The 23541-nt window shown below is 38.2% G+C and overlaps 1 protein-coding gene across 1 annotated transcript; it reads right to left on the reverse strand.

Annotated features, from left to right (window-relative positions):
• Nucleotides 1-37: 37 nt before the first annotated feature.
• LOC143156884 (prostatic acid phosphatase-like) lies at nt 38-22394 on the reverse strand. The gene is made up of 11 exons (XM_076331061.1): nt 22257-22394; nt 16171-16266; nt 14707-14793; nt 13592-13744; nt 10818-10916; nt 9218-9322; nt 8159-8291; nt 6660-6742; nt 4733-4839; nt 3983-4152; nt 38-3042 (listed from the first exon to the last, which is right to left on the reverse strand). Exons 1-11 carry the CDS (start codon nt 22368-22370, stop codon nt 2924-2926), a joined length of 1266 nt encoding a protein of 421 aa, XP_076187176.1. The 5' UTR covers nt 22371-22394; the 3' UTR covers nt 38-2923.
• Between the last annotated feature and the right edge of the window lie 1147 nt (nt 22395-23541).

The raw sequence follows: 23541 nt of genomic DNA on the forward strand, positions 1-23541 counted from the left end.
CATTATTTTTCGCTCAAATACAATTGCAAATGTTGAATTGTTTCTTTAATATACTTTATTGCAGTGCTACAAGTTGCTTGGAGACAAGATATATTCTAATCACAAACAGTCTGCAGATTATACTAAGCAAATTGTAAATATGGCTGAAAAATCAAAAAAGCCACAAACTTGTATGACACTTACCACCTTTTACTCCGCTGGAGAAATTATACTTGATTTAATCACAGCAAGACAAAGCATCTATACTATAAGTGAGATTCAGGGCCTACATTACTAATGTATTACATCTTTATTGTACCTTAGCTAATTCTGAAGTTACATCATCTCAACCTATCTATTACAGTCTGTGTAACTTGTGTTCACTGGATCCTTTCTAAAAGTGCATGGACATTTTCAAGTATGACTATCTGTTAACAAAAAGGTGTTCCTACAATAAAATTACTTCATGACAGCTCCTGCCATAGCTAAAATTGCCTCATCTCCTGAAATTCTCTGGAACAGCTTAGGCTTCAGTAGCATGAACCACAAAAGATGTCTCAGACACATCACGTTTTACTTTCTCTCTGGATGTACTTCTTTTTATAAGAAGCAATCTTGGAAAAAACATGCCCCATTCTGCTTCTTGTGGAGTGCAACTGACTGACTTTCTAATATCTCAAAACCAGTTCCTACTGCACATTATCAGTCAACGATACATCTTCATTTGTCAAGCATCTGACTGCCTCTAATAAAAGGCATACTCAGTCTGTCCTCAAGTGAGTACCAGCAGCACTGTGGCCATGGTAATACAAAGCTCAGCATCAGGTAATCACTGAGTATATATATATTCAGGAGCCAGGATCGGTTTTGCAGTTTGTCCTGAGCTTTTCCCCACTGTGAGTACACTGCTAATAGTAACCAAGACAGCTCAGGCTTGTTTCCTAGAGCTGCTGTAACACTTCTGAGTGCAATATAGACATTCCTTTAAGTTTTTGCACCAAGGATCAGAACTACTAGTTACAATCTGAAGCTTGTATGTGCAAAACATCTGATTTAAGGATAGCCTTTCATCTTTTCGACAGCTTTACCCCAAATTGTTCTACAATAAAACATCCTTACCATGTAAGAATCAAGTCCATCACTTGATTATGATATTTCCTAAAATAGATAAAATGGGAATGTCAGGGATACTAGTGAAAGCGTTTTACTGAGTGGGAAATACTGCTTCAAAAGGTACTGAGTGGGAAATACTGCTTCAAAAGGTGGACACCTCAGTAGCTGAAGTTACTACAAGAAAATGCAATGATGTTTGGAAAGTGCTATATTCCCACAAGCCTTTGCTATTCTGTTTGATTTATGCTATTTAATATCAATACATCTAACTACATCACATTTTAAATGTGTCCATAGCTGTAATATTGAGGGCTGATCTCTAGATCAGTGGTAGCTGACCCAAGCTCCTGGGCTTCAAGTTGCTACCCACAGATGTGAGTCCAAGTCAGTCCAGAAGCAGTGTATTCACATTGATGTGATGCTATGCCTGAGCTAAGCAGCGCCATCTCTCAGCTTTCTCTAGACTTCTGCATCTCAACAGGACTCATTAGCTTGAGCACATGATTGCTCATTATCTGTTGGGCTGAACCTGCTGTTGGCACCTGTCTGTATAGTTGTCTTGATTTTTAAAAAGGCTTCTCCATGGTAATGTAATTCACAGTATCCTCTGCAGGACTGCAGGATAAAAAAATCTTGATTCAGCCCTTGAAACATATGACGATAAGCAGTATTTTATATAGCAATATTAGTGCTTATGATACTAGTTTATGATACTAGAGAGCAATTATGGAAACACATTCCCTGCCCTTAGGAGCTTACAATCTAAACAAAATATATTGCACAGAAGAGACCAATATACAAAAAGCAGAATCATTGTTTTCTTACTTTCAGTGCATGTCTGCTAACATAATGGATTTTGAACAGACCAAGGAGTTAAAGAAGTTACTGTAAATTAAAATGAAAGGTGATGAACAGAGTGATAGTTTGAGGAATTATTGTAAGAGTGGCTCAAAGAAGTAAGATTATAGAAAGGACCTGAAGCAGGACACAGAACAGATGCATCATAGAAAAGATGCAGGGCAAAGGATCATTCATGACTGGGAGCTCAGAAAAATAGGAAAGCAGCGTAGCAACAGAAAATAGATTTTAATGTATTTACTTATCCATATTACTGAAGTTGTGGACACTGACCAAGATCCTGTTGCACTAAGCTTCTTGCTTGATGCCTGCATATGCGACAGAGCTCCCTCCAGTTTCTACTAATTTCAATGAGAGCTGTAGTAGTGTAACTCCTTTGAAAAGCAGGCTGCAGACTTTTATTAGCTGAAGGCCAAGGTCAGAACTCAGGCATAGATTTGCATGAATAAATGCAGAAACAGTATGCCCAAGTGCTGGTATGAATCTTTTTCACACAGTAATTGCATCTTCTGCTTACTGAAAACATTTTCCTGTGCATCAACAAAATAGCCATTTATAAGAACTAAGGAAAATATTACAGACTGTGACTTTCAAGAAAGACTCATTGAGCAGGGTAAGAGAGAAGCAGAGGGCTAAATGGTAATAGGCAATATAAAAAAAACCATAGGCAATAGCATCCCTTCACCCCACTGGTTGACTTAAGAGTGATTAATAGTAGTGGAAAACCTAAAGATAGAAATTGAAGTAATTCCGTCTTCCTACAAAAGTAAATTCTTAACAATAACGTATTTCTACAGTATTTCTCACTGTAGACGTTTAGTCTTTTAGGAGCGAGGCCGCAGATACCTCAGCTCTTCAAGTTTACTGAATATGCTTTGGAGATTAATTTGACCAGAGCAAACTGATGGATATAAGCAACTTAAAGGATTGCTTGATGTCTAGCCGCTCTCTCTTTCATTTCTTTACCTCCCCTTTAAATGTCTTGGTAACTGTTTCTGCGCCTGCAGCGTCCATAATGATAAAGGAGGTAGAGCAGTACAAGATCAAAAATGAACAACAAGCCAACAGCAATGTCAAATCCGATAAAAATATCTGTGAAGGAAAAACAATAAAGAAAAAGGGAGTTAATGAAAGATGTAAATGTGTATCATTTTGCATACAGAGATAACAGTCTAATTACAAATATGTACAATGGAAATATAGTTACATTTTGTTCATATTTCTGTCAAGGTCACATGGCCTGCATTTACTGACATATGCAACATAAGTATAAAAACATGCTTCAATCCTGGAAATGCATAGATAGCTTCCTGTGCATGGGTAAAATCTTACTCCTAGGTTTTCACAGGGCGAGAGGGACCATGTGTACTTAATGCAAACTAGGAGTTTCATCAGGGATCAGCAAAACACAGAATATATGCAGGAAGGGGGAAATACCAGAACTATTGGAAAGTAGCATGTGTTGCCTTGCCCTTCACTTCCCTCCTGGAAATAATATTCAGGCAGGAAGAGGTTATCAGTTGTCAGCTGTTGGTAGTCCCAGGCACACAGCTGCTGTATCTGCATGGATCAGCTGCACTCTGTGTGTACAGCGGAGGTTAAGGTATCCTCAGTACATAGTACACATGCCAGAAATACAGATGCACCGATCTTACTGTGTGTGTGCAAGCCATTTTTGCTTTGCATCTACAGAAGGTCTGATGCATCCAACATACACAGGACTCCTTGCACAGCACCCACACCCATATTTCTGTCGGACATTTTCAACAAGCGGAGCTCTAGTTTTGGCCATGGCCTTTAGGTAGCTCCTTATGTGAGTATGCTAATAATAGCACTGCCTTCACACTGGCGGGCAAGTCTACTCTTCACATTTTCTGATAAATTTAATTTCTGTCGGCTTTCCCTGTCCATGGTAAAGCTGGTCCACACTTGTTAAAGGGACATCTATCGTGTGAAAGGTACAAAGTTTGGAGCCATTGATACAGTTTCTGCCTCCATGTCTTATGTAGAAAATACAGAGCTGTTACACTACCTTTCATTTTGTCTTTCTTCCCACATTCTTTTGACCAATTTTCCGTAATCACAGGAGAAACTAGTTCAGCAAACTTCTCAAGTGGACAAGAAGAGGTGCATCCTGGCAGAGTGAGTAGGTAAGGATCCTTTGAAGAGTCATTCCGATAATGCATTTCAATGCTATATCGCCTGATTAACAACATTGAAAAGATTTTTTAAAAAAGGTTCTTAAACACAAGGTTTCCTATTTAGAGACAGAATGTTGGAAATAGGCTCTAACATCCTAGGACCTGTTCTTCAAGAATGGAGGCTTTGTGAAAGGCATCTGCAATGCCCACTTTGCCAAAGCTGGTTACATTACTGCACAGATCACCAGTCAGCTCAAAAGGTCCTTCTGAAGGCTCCTTGAATGGCAACAGCACCAGGCTCTTCTAAGCCAACTGGTTTACCTTGGGATTTATGAGATGTCTTGGAAATGTTGTCGCTATCATTTGAAGAAGTAGGAAAATTTATTTTACCATTTACTTCCAGCTGGTAAGGCCTGTTTTCCTCTTCTTCCTATCTTTCAAAGCACACAGATACATGCACATCCCGCAAACATAATTTTTCCTAGTTTTAATATAACTTTGTGCCTGTGGACTGCTCAGTGAACTATCAGTTTAAAACAGATTTGTATCTCCTCACAATATTTGAGAGGAAAATGATTTTGGGGAAGGGGGAACCAAATTCCAAACACTCCGTGTTCTTGCATGGATAAGAAGATACTTGCCCACTGCTTTCTTGGTAGAGTTCAAAAAACTGGCAAGCAGCATATGGTGGCAGTTTTCCATTGAAAATATTGAGAGCAATCTGGAGGGCCCCAACTGTGGTGTCATGCTATTGGAAAAAAAAAATAATCCATCCTTGAAAGTCAGTTAAATCAACTACTATTTATCCAGAGTAATGAGACAAGAGTAGAGAGGGAGTGGAAATCAAGATAAAACAAAACCTGTGTAAATTTGACCATAAAAATATATTCAGTATATTCACCATTGGGAAAAACATGTTAACAGATTAGTACAGACAGCAGGGGACATTTCCAAAGAGTTGCTGCAGTATGTGTCTTACACCATCTAGCAATATTTTGGAGACAGAGATACTGGGGGAAAGCAAGATGTGGTCTGAGAAATAAATCTAGTTTTTCAGTGCATTTTGCTACTTCTTCCTTCAGGAGTGTTTTTGGTTCCAAAGTCAGATTAAGGCAGTATAAGGTAGTATATCCTATGGCATTTCAGGTGAAGATCCAAGTACTTTTTTTTAGATAGTATACCAGACAAATAGTTGCATACAAAGACTATCCTCCTCACCTCCACACACACTCCAGAACTTTTAAAATTGTTGCCCCTTCTGTTTGGACTTATACAATAAAATCTCTGTTTGGCTTCTATTTTGATGGAATCAGTTACCCACCCACCTGCAGTCTCTTCCTCTCCCCATTATCCCTCCTCTTGAAGGGTATCCCAGGAGGAGGAGCTGAAGGAAGTAAGTCCAAACACCTTGATGCCTAAATTTTGTAAGCATCTTTATATACATATTGGCTAGGCTTATTTATATTATAGTCTAACATCTACGTTTTAATTATTATTCAGGATCTGGAACTTTTTAGACTGATCAGTTTCAAAAATAAGAGTATACTTGATCTCAGGGCATTAAAGCAGCAGTGAAAATTCTGGATGCACTTCTTCCTTTTCAAAAAGAATATAGTAGGGCTAGAAAACACATAGAGAAGGCAGCAAGAAAGATTTAAGGTAAATCTTAAATTTACCTTAAAAAAGATTAAGAAAGATTAAATAGGGTAGGAGTCTGTCTTGGAAAAGAAAAGATGGAAGAGGTGTGACAGAAAACAGTAGATTCATGAGTGACCCAGGCAAAATGAATAAAGAATGACTATTCCCTGTTTCTCACAATAGAAATGCTAGGAAGGAGCTAAATCAGTATTAAGTTTCAAAAAAAATAAGGAAGTACTTTTTTCTTTTAACACACAAGTCATTGCCACAGGATGTTGCAGAGGCCAAAAGTATAAATACATTTTAAAAGTGATTAAATAAATTGATGGAAGAAAGTCTGTCAAGAGCTATTAAACACACAGACACAGATTCTATCTCAGGAAGTCCCTAAGCCACAGATTGCTGGAAGGTTGTATCAGGGGAAGCATCACTCTGCTGGCATTATTGTCACATTCTTCCCTGCCGTTAGCCATGGTTAGAGACAGGATAATGAATGAGCTAAGTGGATCTTGGTCTGACCCAAATGGCCCTCTTCATCCTCTAAAATAAAAAAAAAGAATCCACAGTTGTGTCATCCCTTTCTAAGCAGAGGAAGGGTTTGGAGGAGCAGCTGAAGTTCTGCTATGTGCCAGCATCTCTGGGTTAGGAGCACTTAAGGGAAGATGCAACTTACAGAAACTGCACCATTAAGTTGCAGAAAAAATGGATGGTAAAATACAAAGTTTTCTTTACCAAGTACAGTTTGACTGAAACTGAGGTGGGATCCATGCTCCTGCTGTGTTCTTGTACTGACTGGCGTTCAGCTTGTTAGCTGAATTGAACTGTATTATATTATTCTTTCATTTAACTTAGAGGGAGACTGATTATTCTCTTTAAGGGACTTTTACTGGTAAAATCATAGTAAGATTTATGAAAGATGAAAATACTCACTGCAGAGTAGACCTCCATTTTTCTTTGTTTTGAAGAATTGGCAGCTTGTTTAATACTATTTAAAATAATATTCACAAGGACACCTTAAAAAGATAGGAACAAGGAAGAGGAAAATGAAGATATAACATTTGCATAGAAATCAAAAAGGCAAAAGATTTTGAGTATCAAATAGAAGACATCTACTCAGGCCTCATACTCATTTTTTAGCTCACTACAAGTTCATAACTAGTGAGAAGATAATACAGAGGTGAAATATATCATTCATCATCCAGGTCAAGTGAAGTGACAGGATTTACAGGAAGTCATCTAGAACTACCCTGAGAACTGGGACTAATGACACTTCCAGTTTTGTTATGCTGAGACCTCCTCTCCGTCATTTTTTGTCTGTTTGGAGTGTTGCAATAATGACAGCTGTGCTAGCCTCTTCCTCTTCAGAAGCTGAAGAAATATTTTGAACTGTTTACTTCCAACAAGTCACACAGTATCAATTCTTCATTTTTCCAAAGCTCTTTTGTACTCCTTCATCCAGACCAAAGATATTCTAAAGCCAAGGGGATAAGGGCAGCAGAAATTCCCTGTAGCCCAATTTATACCGTTCTAGGGAAAGGGCATAACTGGTGTGCCTGTGAACACTAGAAAAAAAGTCCTGACCACATGATACAGCCAGCTACCAGATAGTGGGCTTTAACGCAGGTCTGAGCCTGTAATTACTATATGGCTTGATCCAGTGATATATATGCCTAGATGATGAGTCTGCTAATAATTCTTTACCTAGGTCTAGACTGCAGGGTAGGTGCATTACAAAGCCTAGCCCCAAACGGTCCAGCCTGCAGATATTCAAGCTCACTTGTTTGAGTTTCCTGCTCATGGACACCTGGGAACGATATGATAAATGCCTGGGTTGTGTCCTGAAGTAGTGTCAGAATGTGCATAGCCTACGTGCCCCAATTTTGGAGCTAAGCACTCGTCCCAGTTCTTGCAGTATAGACATAACTTGAATCTCTCATCTTCTATTCTGATTGGACTGTTTTGGAGCAGCTTTGTATCAGTCTCCCAGAGAGCCACCAGTGTGTTGCCAAGGTTTTGGCACAGTATGTAACCAGTACATCAAAGGGAAAAACAAAGGTCAAGAAACAATTAGAATAAACGTTGGAGAAACAGAACTTAAACTTAATCTAACCTAATATCAGACAAGTAATGATCATACCCATAAGGGCTTGATTTTATCCCTTGGATTTCTATAATCTTTCTTAAAATCCTAATCCCTTAAAAAATGTGGGATAACTGAAGACATTAATATTTACACCTTGTTTCAATATCTCATCCATGCAAATGCCAGCGTTCAGCACATATTTTCATGCTTAATATGGCATCCAGTGTCCACAGTTACAAATCAAGGTTCTGCATCAATAACTTTGCATGAATAAGGTGACAGGATGTTGCATGTTATCATAAGCATTGTCTCCTCCTTTCTGAGAGCTATGCATTTTTTGATTTACCTCCTTGTAGTCGTGATTTCTCTTCTGTTTTATAAAGCCCAAATAGCGATAATAAGGATAATTCTGCCAATTTTTCCATCTTGTCGATTACATCTTTGGTGGCCCATACAGGGAGAGTATAATTGTGAATACCCTAGTGACAAAGGAAAACAAATTATTTTTTTTTTCTTCTACTGGTTTCCATCGTCCTATTGCCCAGCCTCACACTACTACATTTAGCCTCTCTGAGGCTGTCCTGCAATTCTTTGCCCAGTGTGGTTTCACTCATCAGCACACCCTGAAATACCCTTTGTGGGAATGGGGATCAACCTGAAGTGGGTGAATGGGAAGAGGGGAAACACCTGTGTGAAGGGGATCCCTTGTAGGTATAATGTGTTCTTGCTATAGCGATACATGTTTTTGGTTTTGCTAGTGTGAAAGATTGCAGACATACGTCTTATCCTCTTCCTTTCCTCTGGGTCTTCAGGGTATAACCTAGCTCCAACTTTTCCTGCCTTTTCCATACAGTTGTCCAGATACCGGTTCCATCGCTGGCCATTTACAGACAAGTGTAATAATTAATAATATGTAAAAATAAATTTACCCATTTATTCATGGGTAGCAATCATCATCTCCTAATTTTCTAACTGATAGATCATAATCTTACTTCTCATTTTCAACATCTAAGTATTTTGATGATTACCTGTTGATAGGTTAAAGCAAATAATTTCATTTTCCTGTTAAAAATCATAAATATGTCCTAGGCAGCATGCTCAAATAATTCTATAGCAGCATATTGGGAAGGAAAATGAGGGAATAAAGGGAATGGATTTCACTACCAGTGCTTCAGGATAAAACATCAAATGGAAACAACAGTTTCCCAAGTTGTAAACCATGGTTTTGGGTTATCTTTTACAAATGCACTAAATTAGAACTTAGATTCAAATTGGAAAAAAAAAAAAAAAAAAGCAAATCCAGGAGAGAAAGCAACTCATTCCTGTGAAACCACATTGCCATGGTTTAATTGAAACCCAGCTTAGGAGTTATATTCTTTCCCGACCTCTATTGCCTTATTATTACCTCACAGTATAGAGTATCATATGTATTCCAGAGCTGGAAATTGTCCAGTATTTTAAGATGATTTAGTTCAAGTCCTGTGTTAACTGCCATTGTTTGTAAAAAATCCTGGGGGGAAAAAAAGTGAAGAGTATACGACAAATACTTAATACATATGGAACATATATGTATACAGATTCATTAGCACCCAACCTGGCAACACAGTAGTGTTTAATTTTACACAGGTGACACCTTTGTAGAGGAAGATTTTGGTTGCAGATTTCATTTTGTAACCATTTCAAGGTACTGATTTCTGTTTCAGACACTGCTTTTCCTCAGCCCTGCTATGGATAAGTCTGGTGCTCTCTCTGCTGCACTCTTCTCTCCCTCTTCTAACTGCGCCAGGAGGCTACCTCAGTCACCTCAAGCCTTCAGATATAAGGAAGAGGAAGGCACTAAGGGAAAAGGAACATGAGAAAAAAGATGAGGAGAAAATAGAAAATTAAAGAGAGCTGAGGTAAATATTCAGGATGAGGCAAAAAGAAATTGTAAAGGAAACTAGGTTTTCCTTCTGCCATTGAAGGGGAGCTGAATATCTAAGTAATAGTTCCACAACAATTCCCATAGGGATTCTTGCTATGTGCTACCACAGAAGAATAAAGGGACTCCTTATTATCCCTTATTCCCATGTTATCTGTTTCATACTAGTAGCTGAGAGAGAGGATAGCTATGAAGTCATAATTCACCTTGCAGGTGAGTGAGGCTGACGAGAGTAGCTGAGTTAGCAGAAAGTTAGAAATAAACCAAAAAAGGAAAATGTTGGGTTTAGCCCAAGCAGTAAGCCTGAAGTCAGTTTGAGAGAATGTGTACAGGTGCAGTCAGGGTATGAGGAACACAAAACCCCTGCTTTATTTGTGCAGTAGAGCTGTTACAAAGTGCATGGTAGGCAAAAAAGAGAGCAGCAGTAACCACTATCTAGAGCAATTATTATCCACAAGAACATGGTTGCTTGCGGCAGGTATACCATCCATGTACCTACATCCTGCTGCAGCACTGGAGTGGGAAATTTTGAATCTCTGACTGTGAAGATTTGTGTCATGGCCAAAACAGAAGCATGTCCTGTGATGATTCCAAAATGCATCTCGGAGAAATTTACGTAAGTCAGAGTGTTCACCTGGTTGGGCTTGCTTTAGTTCTCTGTTGTAGTGTCACCTTCAGAAAGTCACAGCAGGAAGGCATAAACCTTCGCAAGTTTCAGATTTATCAGATTTTTTAGAATTGGTTTTGTGCTACGCTGTAAAACCGGAAATTGCTGCATCCAGAAATTTAGTCTCCCCTCAGATCATGGAACTTTAATTACATGCAGCTCTAAATAGTCTCAGAAAATTAATGTTAAATTCACATTTTAAAAGATTAATATACAAAAGTATGAGAAATGCAAAAGCATATCAAACATACTTTTTGATCATATTGGCCTAAATTTCTGATTTTAAGAGAGTCCTCAGGATTTTTTTTTTTTTCATTTATTTTTGCATTTCAGCAAAAGGAAACAAGGCAATTCCATAACTTCTACATCTTAGTTACTCTCCTTCTTAGATTTTGTTTCCTTTTTATTTTGTCTTACCATGTATGGTTGTATTCTATTTTGAAGTTCACTAGATGTTTGTGTTTCATTCTGAAGTTCATCAAAACGGGGACAGTCAGGCAGAGGAAAATGCAGCCTCTGAAACAAGAGCAGTAAAACTTAGAATATTTCTAGAATTAATCAACACACCTCTAGTTTTTCTATTGCTGAGATTGCTGATGTAATATTTGTTAGATAGATTCATGGCTGTGCCACAGCTACTCCATCCATAATGGTTTGTTTGGTTACCTTGTTCATGAATTCAGTTAACATAAGCAATGGACTGTGGTAACTTGACTTTTCAGTGGCTACTTGTGGCTATGGTAGCTTGATTTCCCTCAGTTTAAGTGATTTTGGCAAAAAGAAATTATGCATGTCTGTCAGGGATTGCTTTGAGAAATGGATCAGGGTCCATGATCAGAAATTTTAAAAAGCTACCATTTCCCTCTTAATTTCTGAATCCCCCCAGATGCATCTTGACTCCACGTGGTACTGGAATCTGAATTGCTTCTGCATCTACACATCCTGCTCTCACCTCTTTGGAGGTAAGCAGTGTATTATGGTAAGCATTTTAAGTACCACTTAATGGACAGAACTCGAAACAAGAGTGACAAATAAATTGTGCTCCAGAAATATCAAAAAGCTATGAGCCTAATGGCTCTGTTCTTGTTTAGGGGTATGGTTCACTTTTAATAACTCCACATGTATGCATTATGAGGTCACCTGATAGTACCTATTTGATCTGAGCCATGTGTAAATACATATGTGTCCATCATACTCTGTGCTCTGGCAAATACGCTTTATGCTAATTGCAGAAGGACAGATGATACCTGATCCAGCATAAAGTGTCAGTAAAAAGTTATGATGAACAAAATAAGCTTGTGCTGGTTCAGCACTTTATGTCACATCACTAGAGCACTTTTGACCCAGCACTAATATTATCCTATATCCATACAAATCATGTCAAGGAACTGATTTAATATACACTGGAGACATTAATTTCAATATCTATGGCTTACGTATGTGCAAAGAGGTCTACTCTGTCTTGGGGTGAACATTCGCAGACTGCACTTCCAGTGCATCTCTTCTCTTTGATTTATCAACGTGAAGCTTGCAGCAGCCACCAACTGACACTAGCACACTTTTACTTGGACAGATTTCCAAAGGTGCGTTTTTTCTGTAACAGCAGCACACTGGAGGGTGAAGGCTCAAAGCTGCAATATGAAACTGGGGAATGTTGTTTAATTACACAATAACAAATGTTTCTCTTGCTGTATGGCTTAATTATCCCCCTCTAGGTGTTATTAATTAAGCCACTCCCTTTGGCCTCATTAAGCAGTGCTCAGTACTGTTGCCTGTCCGGTCTTGAAGGATCTCAGTGGCTGAAAAACAAACTGTGATTAGGTTTTTTTACAGGACTGTACTTGGCCTCAATTTCCCACTTTGCGTTGCTTAGGGCTTGAAAATACCCTCAAACATCTGCTTGGTTTAACAAGGGAACAATGTTTTTTCCAGGTGTTTTGCATATTTAACAGGAATTTTGAGTTGCCGCAGAGGTGTGTTTCAGTGAAACATCAATACCCACTCCTGAAGCAGCTGCAGAAGTGATGAGGTTCTAGAGATTCCTACAAATGAGCTTGCCTTCTCCAAACAGGTCATTGCACTGCACTGTGATTCCCCTAAGGGCTTTGAGGTTTTATTTGGCCAAAGCTCTGACCGTTTTGATGCTTTTTCAGTCTTCTGGTGAAAGAACTTCCCCTAGTGACCCACATTTAAATAACAGTGACAGCATTCTTTTCTGTTGAGGGACAGAGTCAAGTTTCAAGCTGAAGCACATTGTGCCTAATCCAGTTTGTGGAAACCCTTTCTCTCTGTACCTGCTTTCAAGCATGGCTTCCAAGAATGGAGGAATGCCAATGGGAGGCAGGTGCAGCCATCCCCTAATGACAGAGTCCATCCTCTGATGTTGGTGACTGGACAGGCAGTTATTTAATAGGGTTTTTGTATACATTTCCTTAAAGTCAACTTCTGTCCTCAAAGGCGGAAGACAATTAGCCTTTCTGTCATTACACTCAATAACTTTTTGTCCTTGTTCAACACACTGTTCCTTACACAGTTCTTGTCACAGGAGCCAGTGAAATTAAAATGTAAACCTGAGTCAGCCAGAGAGAGCTACATATAGTAAAACTTCTACAAGACCTATTATTCACGTAGGTCTGCTCTTATTATGAACCGCAAGGCAAGTGCTAGGGTTTCATTAAATGTTTGTATAGCACTGAGCATAAAAGGGCCCTTGTCTGTAATTAGGGTGCCTAAGTGCTACCAGAATAGGAAAGTAGTAATTGAGAGGTCATTATAGTGGCTGGTGAAAATTCCATTCCTTGAATAAACTATGGAACAAACTTGCCAAGGAGGGGAGGTCTGTCTAGCTGATTTGTGCTTAGAGAAGCACTTGTTCTCTATAAAGGTTTAGGGCAACTTCCCTTTAATACTGTCCAAAAGTGTCCTTGCCAAGAGAAATGTTAGAGCTGTACCTTGAAGAAAATGGTAGTGTGGACTACAATTCAGGTATTCTGCAACTATAGGAGGATTTTCATGCAGCTATTACAGTTGACCTATGACATGCTTGTCAGCCAGTAGCTGCAGTTGATGTTTTCTATTAGATTGAACTCAAAAAGAATAGAAAATATTTTTCAGCTTTTCCCCCCCTTTTTTCTGTTTTTTGCTTCTGGGAAAGTTTAAGGTGTTATAGGAAGTGTCCAGCCAGTACTCACCCGGTCTGTTGATTTTTGCAAAATATGAACTGGAATGGGTTGCCAGAGAAGCTCAGGGTTCCAAATTTGACTGCTAGTCGGTGGAAAGAGGCCAGAAAGGTACGACTGGGCACTCATAATGGTGCGATCATAATCTGTACTCTGGATGTAAAACTGAAGATAGAATGACAAAGAGTTAAAAATAAAATGGAAACGATACAAATAATAAGGAAATTTTATCCAACTCATCAATCCTGGCTTCTCGTTTTCAGTTTTATGTTTTTTGCATAAAGTCAAAACAGTGAAACCATAACTCAGCTTTCCAGGGCCCTACTTCATTTGCATAAATGGAATTGCCAAAGCATCTTTCAATTTGGAATCTAACCCTCAGACAGAACTAAGAAGAATAAGAAAGCAAGATTTAAAAGAAAGAAGCTCTCCATCTTCTGAGATTCAGAGGAACATTGATACGTGTAGATGTGGTGCTTAGGGACATGGTGTAGTGGTGGACTTGGCAGTGTTAGGTTTACGGTTGGACTCAATCTTAAAGGCCTTTTCCCACCTAAATGATTCTGATTCTATGATTCTGTGATCCATCTGCTATACCTCAGGAATGAAGGCACTTAGAACCATAAACCTCTCTTGGAAGCATGGCAAAGCTATAGTCTTTTACACCTTCCCATCAAAGCATCCCTCATGTAGTGACCAAAATGGTAGTGGTACCTTCCCCACAATGGATCTGTACCATATAACAAGCACATCCAAACAACTGTTAGACCTCTCTTTTACAGGATGAAGTATGTGAACATGGCCCATCACATGGCTGGATATGCATTCACCTTTCGACAGGATAGAACATTGGGTCACTATGTATAAATTCCCAATTCGTTTGGTGGTGTGGAGCTTTTCAGTCCTGGAAGACTGGGCAGTGGAAGACCCGAACTGAATGTAGGAGCTGAAAGTTAGACTTCAGTCTATGTTTTTACCTTGACATAAAAGCCTGATTTACAAAAATGTTCTTCTATTACCTTAGTTTTTCCATTAATGAAGTGAATATGATGATGTGTTTTTATCTAGCACAAGTCCATAGTTCCGCTATGCCAGAGAAATGTCCTCCAGACAGTTCTGCTATATACCTCTTGCCTGTTGTATGTGCTGTTCAAAAAGTTGGAATATCTTTTCCTCACATACTGTCCAAGTTCAAATAGCTGCTGCATTCCAGTCTGCAAGGCAAGCATACAGATGACTATTAGTTTAAGGTGACTGGAAAATCTTAATGTAGAAGTTTCTTTTCTGTTTTCTTTTTTGTCTTCAGCAATCAGTTTTTAAGTGATCATGAACCATTTGTATAATGTACTGTATATGTTGTAGGTGATCTAGAATTTTTAACAGAAATATTTATATCTATGAAAAAAAAGATACGTTCTGAAATGCTAAGACTCCAACATCTGCTACAGGAAAGGCCATGCACCTGATCCTATACAAATACTGTTTCCACAGTGCTGTAGCTCTGTAGACACTCCTGGAGTTATACATAATCAACATTGCAAAGAGTATGTCAGTTAATGACAGCTGAGAAAGGATGATTGATAACCTAGTATTTATTATTGTCATTGCTCTGCTGTTCGATCAACCTGATAAATTTGTGGCTTGCATTTCATGCCTTAAGTAACGTTCTTCCATCTTTGCCTTGGTTCATCTGCAGTTGTCTTAGATTGCACACTGTCGATTCTGTTACTAATTTCCAAACCTGAGCTGAACTTTTTAACTTTTAGCTGTCAGAGAAGTACATTCTTACTCCTGCTGCTAAAGAGATAATAAAATAGCAAAAAGCTCTCAAAAAAATCTGTGTCAAAGCAGAAACTTTTTTTCTTCTTACAACATAAGCTATGTACCTGGGGATAGTAATGTGTTGTCTGAGTGTCTGAATTTTACAGATCTTTCAAGCCTCACTTCAAACACTAAATCCTGAACTGCATCATGATGAAGGATTATTAGGAAATGCATTGGCCTCTCTTTGCTCCAGAATTTCGTATGTCAAACACAGTTAAAGAGCTAAGGCTTGATATTGAAATGCCAGAGCAAGAAGTAGGTTCAGTGCATCCTAGTGAAACTCTGGGCTGAGAGCAGCCTTATTAGAAGACACATTGTCCCCAGAAGCAGCCTTCTCCTGCAAGACTTCCCTTGTTTTGTCAGTAAGTGGTTGCCAGTCAAATGATGGGGTGTGAACTCAAAACTTGACCTGGTGGGCAGGTGTCATTCCTTTACCCTGTCACAGGGCCCAGTGCTTAATGGTCATTAGAACTTCATCAATGTTAGGAGTATAGACAATGCTTCAACTTGCCATTTATTTGAATGCAGACACACTGCCAGAAGGTTTTTGCTTTTAGGAAGGTAGTTACAAAGCTATGATGAACAAGATTTCAATTTAACAGTAGTTGGATGAATAATGTTGCAAAAATGTTTATGAATTACGGGGTATTGCTAATACCATATATCAGTACTTGGGATTTGCTAATGTTTCTGAGGCACTCGTAAAAAAATCTGCCCACTTCCTATTTTAGTAGCATATATAAGTGCTTCTAAGAAAGTCAACATACCTTGGTAAGTTGTCCAAATCCCTGGGGCCATTCACTTTCTTTGTGTAGATCAGTTGGAAAGTTTACAATTGGTGTTCGGTCACCATGTCGGAAAACCTCACAAAATTACCAGTAAAAAATCGAGTTAATTACTGTTAACATTCCTTTCTTACCCAGCTAGAAGTCAAGCATACATTATACTTCCACTGACATTTTTCGAATGAAAATATTGGAGAGTCTGCAGAAACCTAGTCAAGTAGGATTGGAGTACATTCTTTACACACAAGAATAGGTATAATTATATAGGAATTTAGTGGGCATGAGCCTGATGATTCTTCCACCTAGAACACAGAATTAATCAGCCGAGATGTTAATGCTGAGATTACATACATAGTTAGGCACCTAGACAAGAAATCTGACTGAATTTTGGACACTCAGCACCTCTGAATATTAAACCAGTTACTGATGTGCTTATATGAGGATTTAATTACTTTGGCTTAGACGCTTGAAACTTTTGGTAACTGCTTTTTTCATAGCAGTATCTTTAAAAGCAATTCCATGTACACATGGATCTTATATTTGATTTCTCAATCTTCCTAAAATATAAAGATGAAAAAGTATAAACATTTACACTGTTAGCTTCCTTAATATTTATTAATATTTTTACATACATGTATGAAAATATTTTTGAAAGTCTGTAGGATTTTTTTTTTTCTGTTAAATTCAGTGAGAGCAAAGAGTTTTGTCGCTTCCCTATCCTGGACACTCCAGCATGGTGAATATTAGTGTGATACTTTCAATCATATGATTTTTACATCAGAAACCTTAAATGAGCCTTTTTCTATTTTTATTCCAGCATACAAAGAAAGTGCCAACCCTAGATTAAATAGTTCTGAAAAACTCTGAATTACCCTCCCTAAATATGACATGTGTGGGCTTAGAAAAATGAAGTCCACAAAAGTATCACATGAAAGGAAATGCTGGAATACAAATTCACAGGGCTCCAGACAATCTTCAAGGATGCTGAGCCAAACTGTTGCAAAAGTTACCTTTGCTTGTATCAATGTTCACATAACCAACGTCATTCCTGACTTTGCAGAATAAAATGACAGTGTGGAAGCATGGTATATTTGTTCATAAAATGACATTTATTCCGTAATACCTCACTGGTATATAGCTTGATTATAATTAACACTCTTCATTGCGTCATTAAGCCACATCATTCTTGCCCAAACATCAGAGAGGTTTGTACACACTAGTTAGTTTGCCACTCCCACTGGGAGGTGATTTATGTTTATATTTTTCAAAGTAGACACAAGCCATGTGGCTTAATGTTTTAATTACAACACACACCCTTTTCATCAGCCTTCTGCACTAATGTGCACAAACTTGTGCTAGAACAGGTACTTCGGAGGTGGAAAATATTATCCTTTAAAAGCAAATATAATTAGATTTCTCCCTCTGTTTGTTTTCTACACTAGACAGCAAGGTTTGCTAGAGTAGGTGTTACCATTAGAACCATGTAGATAACTGCTTATTATTTTTTTGCTTTGCTAGTTGAATTTCACTGAAGATGTGGCCAACTTGAAATGAATATTTTTCAGCAAATCAAGGAGGTTTTTCCTCCATCATCAACATGTTGATCAACATGAAATTGCAGTTTCAAGGAAAAAAAAAATCCACCTTTTTTTTTCTGAGTTCGAGTACAGCAAAATAGTCCATAAAATCTTTCTTAAATATTTTATTTTTGCTTCTCTATGCAATTTTTAATTCTGTACATGTCTTTTCTTACTAATCTGGAATCTCAGTTGGTTCTTTATAATAATTTCTCAGTGCACCTCTAGTGAACAGGAGAATAGGTAAAGAGCTACATTGTCTGGTGATTGATTCAGTTGCGTGCAAGAAAAATGAGTGAGGAGGACTTTTGTGTCACCGCTTATTTCCTTGGTGTTTTGACATGCTGACATACATAGGTGTCAGGTAGGATTCATTAAGTTTTCTGGACAAGCCGATGCCTCTGTAAAGAATGAAGGTTAAATTCCCAATTACAATGTAGCTGCATACTTTCTTGTTAAATTATCCAGCTTCACAGAAAAGCATTTTTATGAGTAACTGACAGTTGCTCAAACTGACTGACATGATTAAATGACTATTTTTTTAGGCAATATGTAGCAATGGATCAACACTTGGCCAATAAATATGCCCTTTTTATTAGTGAAAAAATACTGAAAATGTTTTAGATTTTAAACACTGGTTTATGGTGCTTTATACTTAATGTGCAACGTAACCCTCAGTGTATAGTTCGCTGTCACAACAGTCAACCCCTAAAAACTTTCAATAAGCCAGAACAGAGTAGCATTTTACCTGAACAGAGGTGAGAGGGCAAAGAGATAAAGATGAAAAGATATTCAAATGTAAGTGGGAGCAGGAGATGTAAAGAAAAATATTTTGTCACTTTGTAACCTTAAGAAATGGAAGCAGTGGAGGGTGTTCTCTTCTAAAAAACAGCACAGCTTCTTTAAGTCCACACAAAATAGAAAAAAGTTCAGTTCCTTGTTTGTATTTCTGCATCTTCATTGCACAGTGACATACGAATATGATATTAACACTAAGTTGGAAGTAGCAAGAAAGAAACAAATACTTCTAGGAGCAGAACCCTGGTTTTAGGAATTGAAGGAATAAGCTTCTCGGCCAACCGATTTTTGTTTGTGCTCAAACCTCCTTCTTGCTTGCTACTTCTTAAAAAGACTTTGCTTCAGTTGCAGTTGGAAACGAAACGATGACCTTATGAACAACTGCTTAACCTAAAAGGCTAACTCGTTCAGTCATAGTCAGCTACATTTTAGGAGACTTTTTTTTTTTAATTTAAAACTTTAAGAAAAGCTTGTGTATTTGAAAGTTTGTATTTTTCATTGAACACCTGATACTGTTAGGGAAAGAAAATGTATCCCTACAAAGCTTGCTTTGCTCATCAATATGTATTTCTCAACACTCATCGTTTGGATTTTGTTAAAAAAGAGTTGATCCTTCAAATTAATTTAAAAATATGTGTGCTGCAGCATTTGTTACTCCTGGCCTACAGATTGCCTTCCTGACCTTTCAGAAGACATAGAACATGGCAGGATGAGAGTAAAGGAACAAGGAGGCATCATAAAAGGTGAAAAGACACTAGAAACCAAGAAGGAAGGGAGGGCAAGGAGGATGTACACAAAAAGAGCAAGGCACACCTGTTTGGTATATTCATTTCAGCACTTCCATCTGAAGTGCTTCACCTCAGTCAGTTCTCAAAAGCAATAGATGGATAGTTACCAAATACCCTCTCCTTCAACTCTAATACAGCTTGAACCTGATTTGGTGTCTGGGTTCTCCCATTCACTCTTTGTAACTTTGTGAGGGTGATCACTTCAGATCAAAATGGCCACATGACTCAGACTTTTCCAGCATTTGCTTCCATTGTTGTCAGGTGAAAAATCATATTGGAGAAAAACTGGTGTGGAGGAGAGGGTGAACTGAGAATATGGCATGTGTAGTACATGCCATATAACATCTTCATTCAGAAATGCCATGAATTACAGTGAATTATCTGTCTCTGAGTAATAGTAAGCATCTCACAGACATTTTTATTGACAGACTCAACTTCAGACAAAAAGATTTCTTATTTTGAAGCCAGCAGTAGGAATGAAGAAACAAGAGAGAAATGGAACCAGTCATGCTGCCAGTTCAGGGAAACCATGGATGCAGAAATACTGAGCATGTTTAGTCAAGGTTTCAAATGGCTTGGCTTGATTAGACAAATAGGTAACATGCTCAGTCAACACTTCCTATCCTGAGTTACAGGAAGAAAGACATGATGAAATCACAGTACCTCAGAAACCAAACCTCTTTGTATATATGGCAGGTGAAATGCGTGCCTGTGTGGAGACAGAAGTTACAGGTCAGAATTTCTTTATACAGAGGCAGTAAAGCAGTATTTCATTTCTACTTGGGTGCCCGATGGGCCTACGTATTTCCTATTTTCTTCTCTTATGTCTAGTTTAAATTCAGTGCACAGGAATTATGGTGAAGACTACTGTTTACATGTGAGAAAGAAAATTAAAACAACATTTTGACAAATCGGCTTGAATTGGAGCTTTTCAGCCAAAAGGACTTGTGGCCGATAATCAAAACGCACAGAATCAGCACAAAGATGGAAACCATGAGGAGAGAGCAAGGCACCTTCCCAGAGCATAGCACAATTCTAGAAGTGAGCAAAAGGGAACATTTGTCTGTTTTTTCTCCCCTGCAGATGTATTTTACATTGTGCAGTTCTGCTAAGAAAGATTAAAAAAGTCATTATGACACATTTTCACAATGCAGTAATACTCTCAGGTGAAAACATAGCAACTTACAGAGTACAGCTGGAAAATGGCTATTGAATTATCTCAGAAAGATGCCTTTTAGACTTACCTTGACTGTAGCTATACCCTCATTATATCCCATTATATCAGTGAAATGTTCTGGGGCCAGTTCCTATCCTATTTATTTATGCTAGTAAATCTGTTCCCATGGAAATTCAATCAGTGAGTTCAGAAGGCAAAATTCAATCAAACACACAGAAACCATGCCTTGAGAAAAGAGATGTATGTTGATAATAAGATTAAACCTATTGTAACTTTTTAGGCAGATTGGTCAGTCTGAGGGAAAGTATCGGGGATAAAAGGAAGACAGTTTAAATGAAATTTACCTATTATTTTAATATTAATTGGGATAAGCTACCCTATAAATAAATAAAGTGCTATTATTTTTTTTTTTTTTGGTAGGTGGGAAAGGTGGCTGCATAGCTGTGGTAAGCAGCTGATTTTGGATAGGAAGCCTCTATCTCCATAATGGTGAGCATTTCCTGTAACTTTTTCTGCAAAACCATTGCTTGTTAGAACACAATAACAGCTGCAATTCAATAAAAGTCTCCTTCCTTTCAAGGAGTTAATTCTCCAAGGCTTGCTGACTGCCTGATTTCATCCGTGTGTCCAGTTCTCCCTCTTGTCATTGAAACAACATTTAGGTATATTGCTATACACAGAACGTTACTGGGATTAGCGTTGAGTCCTTGCCCTGTGTAGTGTCTGACAGAGCAATAAGCCTCGGCAGGAGAAGGAACTGGTTTTTCCTGTGCACTCTGGCCTCTCTCCAAGTGGTACATCTACAATGCAGCCAATAGACAACTAGATATGAAATACTTTATCTAGAGCTAGATGATATGTTTTGGACACAGTACTTCTGTCTGTTATCTGTATGTGCACATAATATCTCAAATAGAGAAAGGTGGAAGAAGATCTTAAAATTCCTGTTTATAAATGTGAATTCCGATCCCCACAACTTTATATTGGAAATATCCCTTTAGACTAACTATTCTTTATCGGTATACCTCTGATAAAAAGAGAAATTAGAATGAAAAGGACTATGATGCAACCTTCACGATCCAAACTATTTCATTGAATTAATCTCTCTTTTACCTGAGCACTTGGGGAAAGTGACATTGAAGTAGTGTCTAGTTACTTTAAAATAACAAATGGCCCAGCAAAAAAACGATTACAGTCTGTTCTCAACCTAACTGCAGTTAATGCAACATGTGTCTCAAATCTCTACATAAAAATGCCCTTTTCTGTTTCTCAGTATACTGCTCTGCCAATTCAGTTATTCTGAAATGGAAAATACTTTTGTTTTTGTGATAACTTCTGTAACATCGTAAGCTTCAGCTTCTAAGCGCAGAGAAGGTAGGCCATAATCACCAGCTCTCAGACTATGCATCAGAGTGTCAGCTAAATTAAGCAAGAACAGGTAAACTAGACCTCAGATCTCTTAACTCCTGTTGCATTATGCGTCTACCACAAAGCTAAGTTGTTCAGTTATCTTGAAATAATAACTAGGGGTTAGGAGATGAAAATTCTTATAACTAGAGGCATTTTAATCTTCTTTAAGTGAAACCTTTGAACTCAGTAAGCAAAAGGGCAGCAGCAGTTATTTCTAAGTCTAAAAAGAGGCAAAGAAACTGCACACCTTGTTTGATTCGACAGCCATACCAAATTCCCTGTATTCCCCGCAACAAAACAGAAAACAAATCTACTTACTACAACGACAAATTTCAGTTCTCTTTCTGCAGTAGTCTGTTGAAGCAGAATGAGGATAATATGAAAAGAAAAACACAGGATCCTAGATGGGTTTGGAAGCCATATCACTCCCATCCTGGCAGAGGATGAAAAAAGGCTTCGTAGCTCCAGCAGCTGCTCAGGCTGAACAGCCCAGACGTCAGGCTGTACTTTCAAAAGGGGTGGAACTGCTGCCGGTGAATTTCAAATCCAAGAGGAATGTTGTGTGACTACGCAACAAATTGCATCGCCCTTTGTTTTCAAATTACTGTTTACATTCTATTTAATCAAATCATAATTCAGTTCCTTTTTCTCTGTGATATTTTTCTCTTTTGCAGTGTAAGGATGAGGTTAAAATACGAAGGAGTTGCTAAGCATTCCTAATGTTTCAACCTACTTGTTCTGTTTCCACTTCTCAGGGCTTGGAATTTTTCCAGACTATAGCATGGCCACGAGGATAAACTCGGAAACAAGAGCCAGGCAATACTGTTTCTCTTTTCTCTTTGCTGCTCAGTTAGTCCTCTTTTCAGCTTCCCCCCCCTCATTTTTCTTTCCTCTTCTACATTGTTGCTGTGAAATCAGAGTAATTATTTCAAACAATATGTAGGTTAAAATTACCTGTCCCTCAGATAAAATAGTTTAATAAATCTTGCAACAAGTATGTTCTTTAAGCTCCTTGCTGGGCAGTTATTTGCTCTTCAATTTGTGTGTTGCTTTTCTTTTCCCCTGGAGTATATCTGTATTTCCCCTTTTGTAACTGCTTGTGTCAAGTTCTTTTTTGGCCTCAATTCTCTAAGAAATTTCTTGTGAACAAGCCCTGGAGCTCACATTTTTATTGTTACTGATTAAGAACACTCTTTCTGACAGTAGCTCACTGGCTTTGAGAAGATTGCTCAACTTGCCTCTGCTGACTTCCTCTCTGTAAAATAAGAATAATGATATTTCTAGACTTGATTTCATTAGGGTTTTCTGAGTAAATGAATTACAGTTTGCAGAGACCTATAAATAGAGTTCTCTAAATGTTAAAACTTAAGATCCTCTGTGTATTGTCCAAGTCATCTCATTCCTGTCATACCCAAACCTGTCTCAGGGTCTTCAGTTGAGCTTTCTGCAACAGTATTCTCTACAACAGGTATTTTACCGTTTACCAGAAATTCTGTCTGTAGGGCCCTAAACCCCACTAAGCCTCAAGTGCTCTCTTCTCTGAGTTGTGTGAATGACCTTATGTATCCATTTTGTCTGATGGATGGGAGCGGAAGGGAGGAGG

The sequence above is a fragment of the Aptenodytes patagonicus genome, chromosome 2, assembly GCF_965638725.1.
Source record: "Aptenodytes patagonicus chromosome 2, bAptPat1.pri.cur, whole genome shotgun sequence".
Taxonomy (NCBI): Eukaryota; Metazoa; Chordata; class Aves; order Sphenisciformes; family Spheniscidae; genus Aptenodytes; species Aptenodytes patagonicus.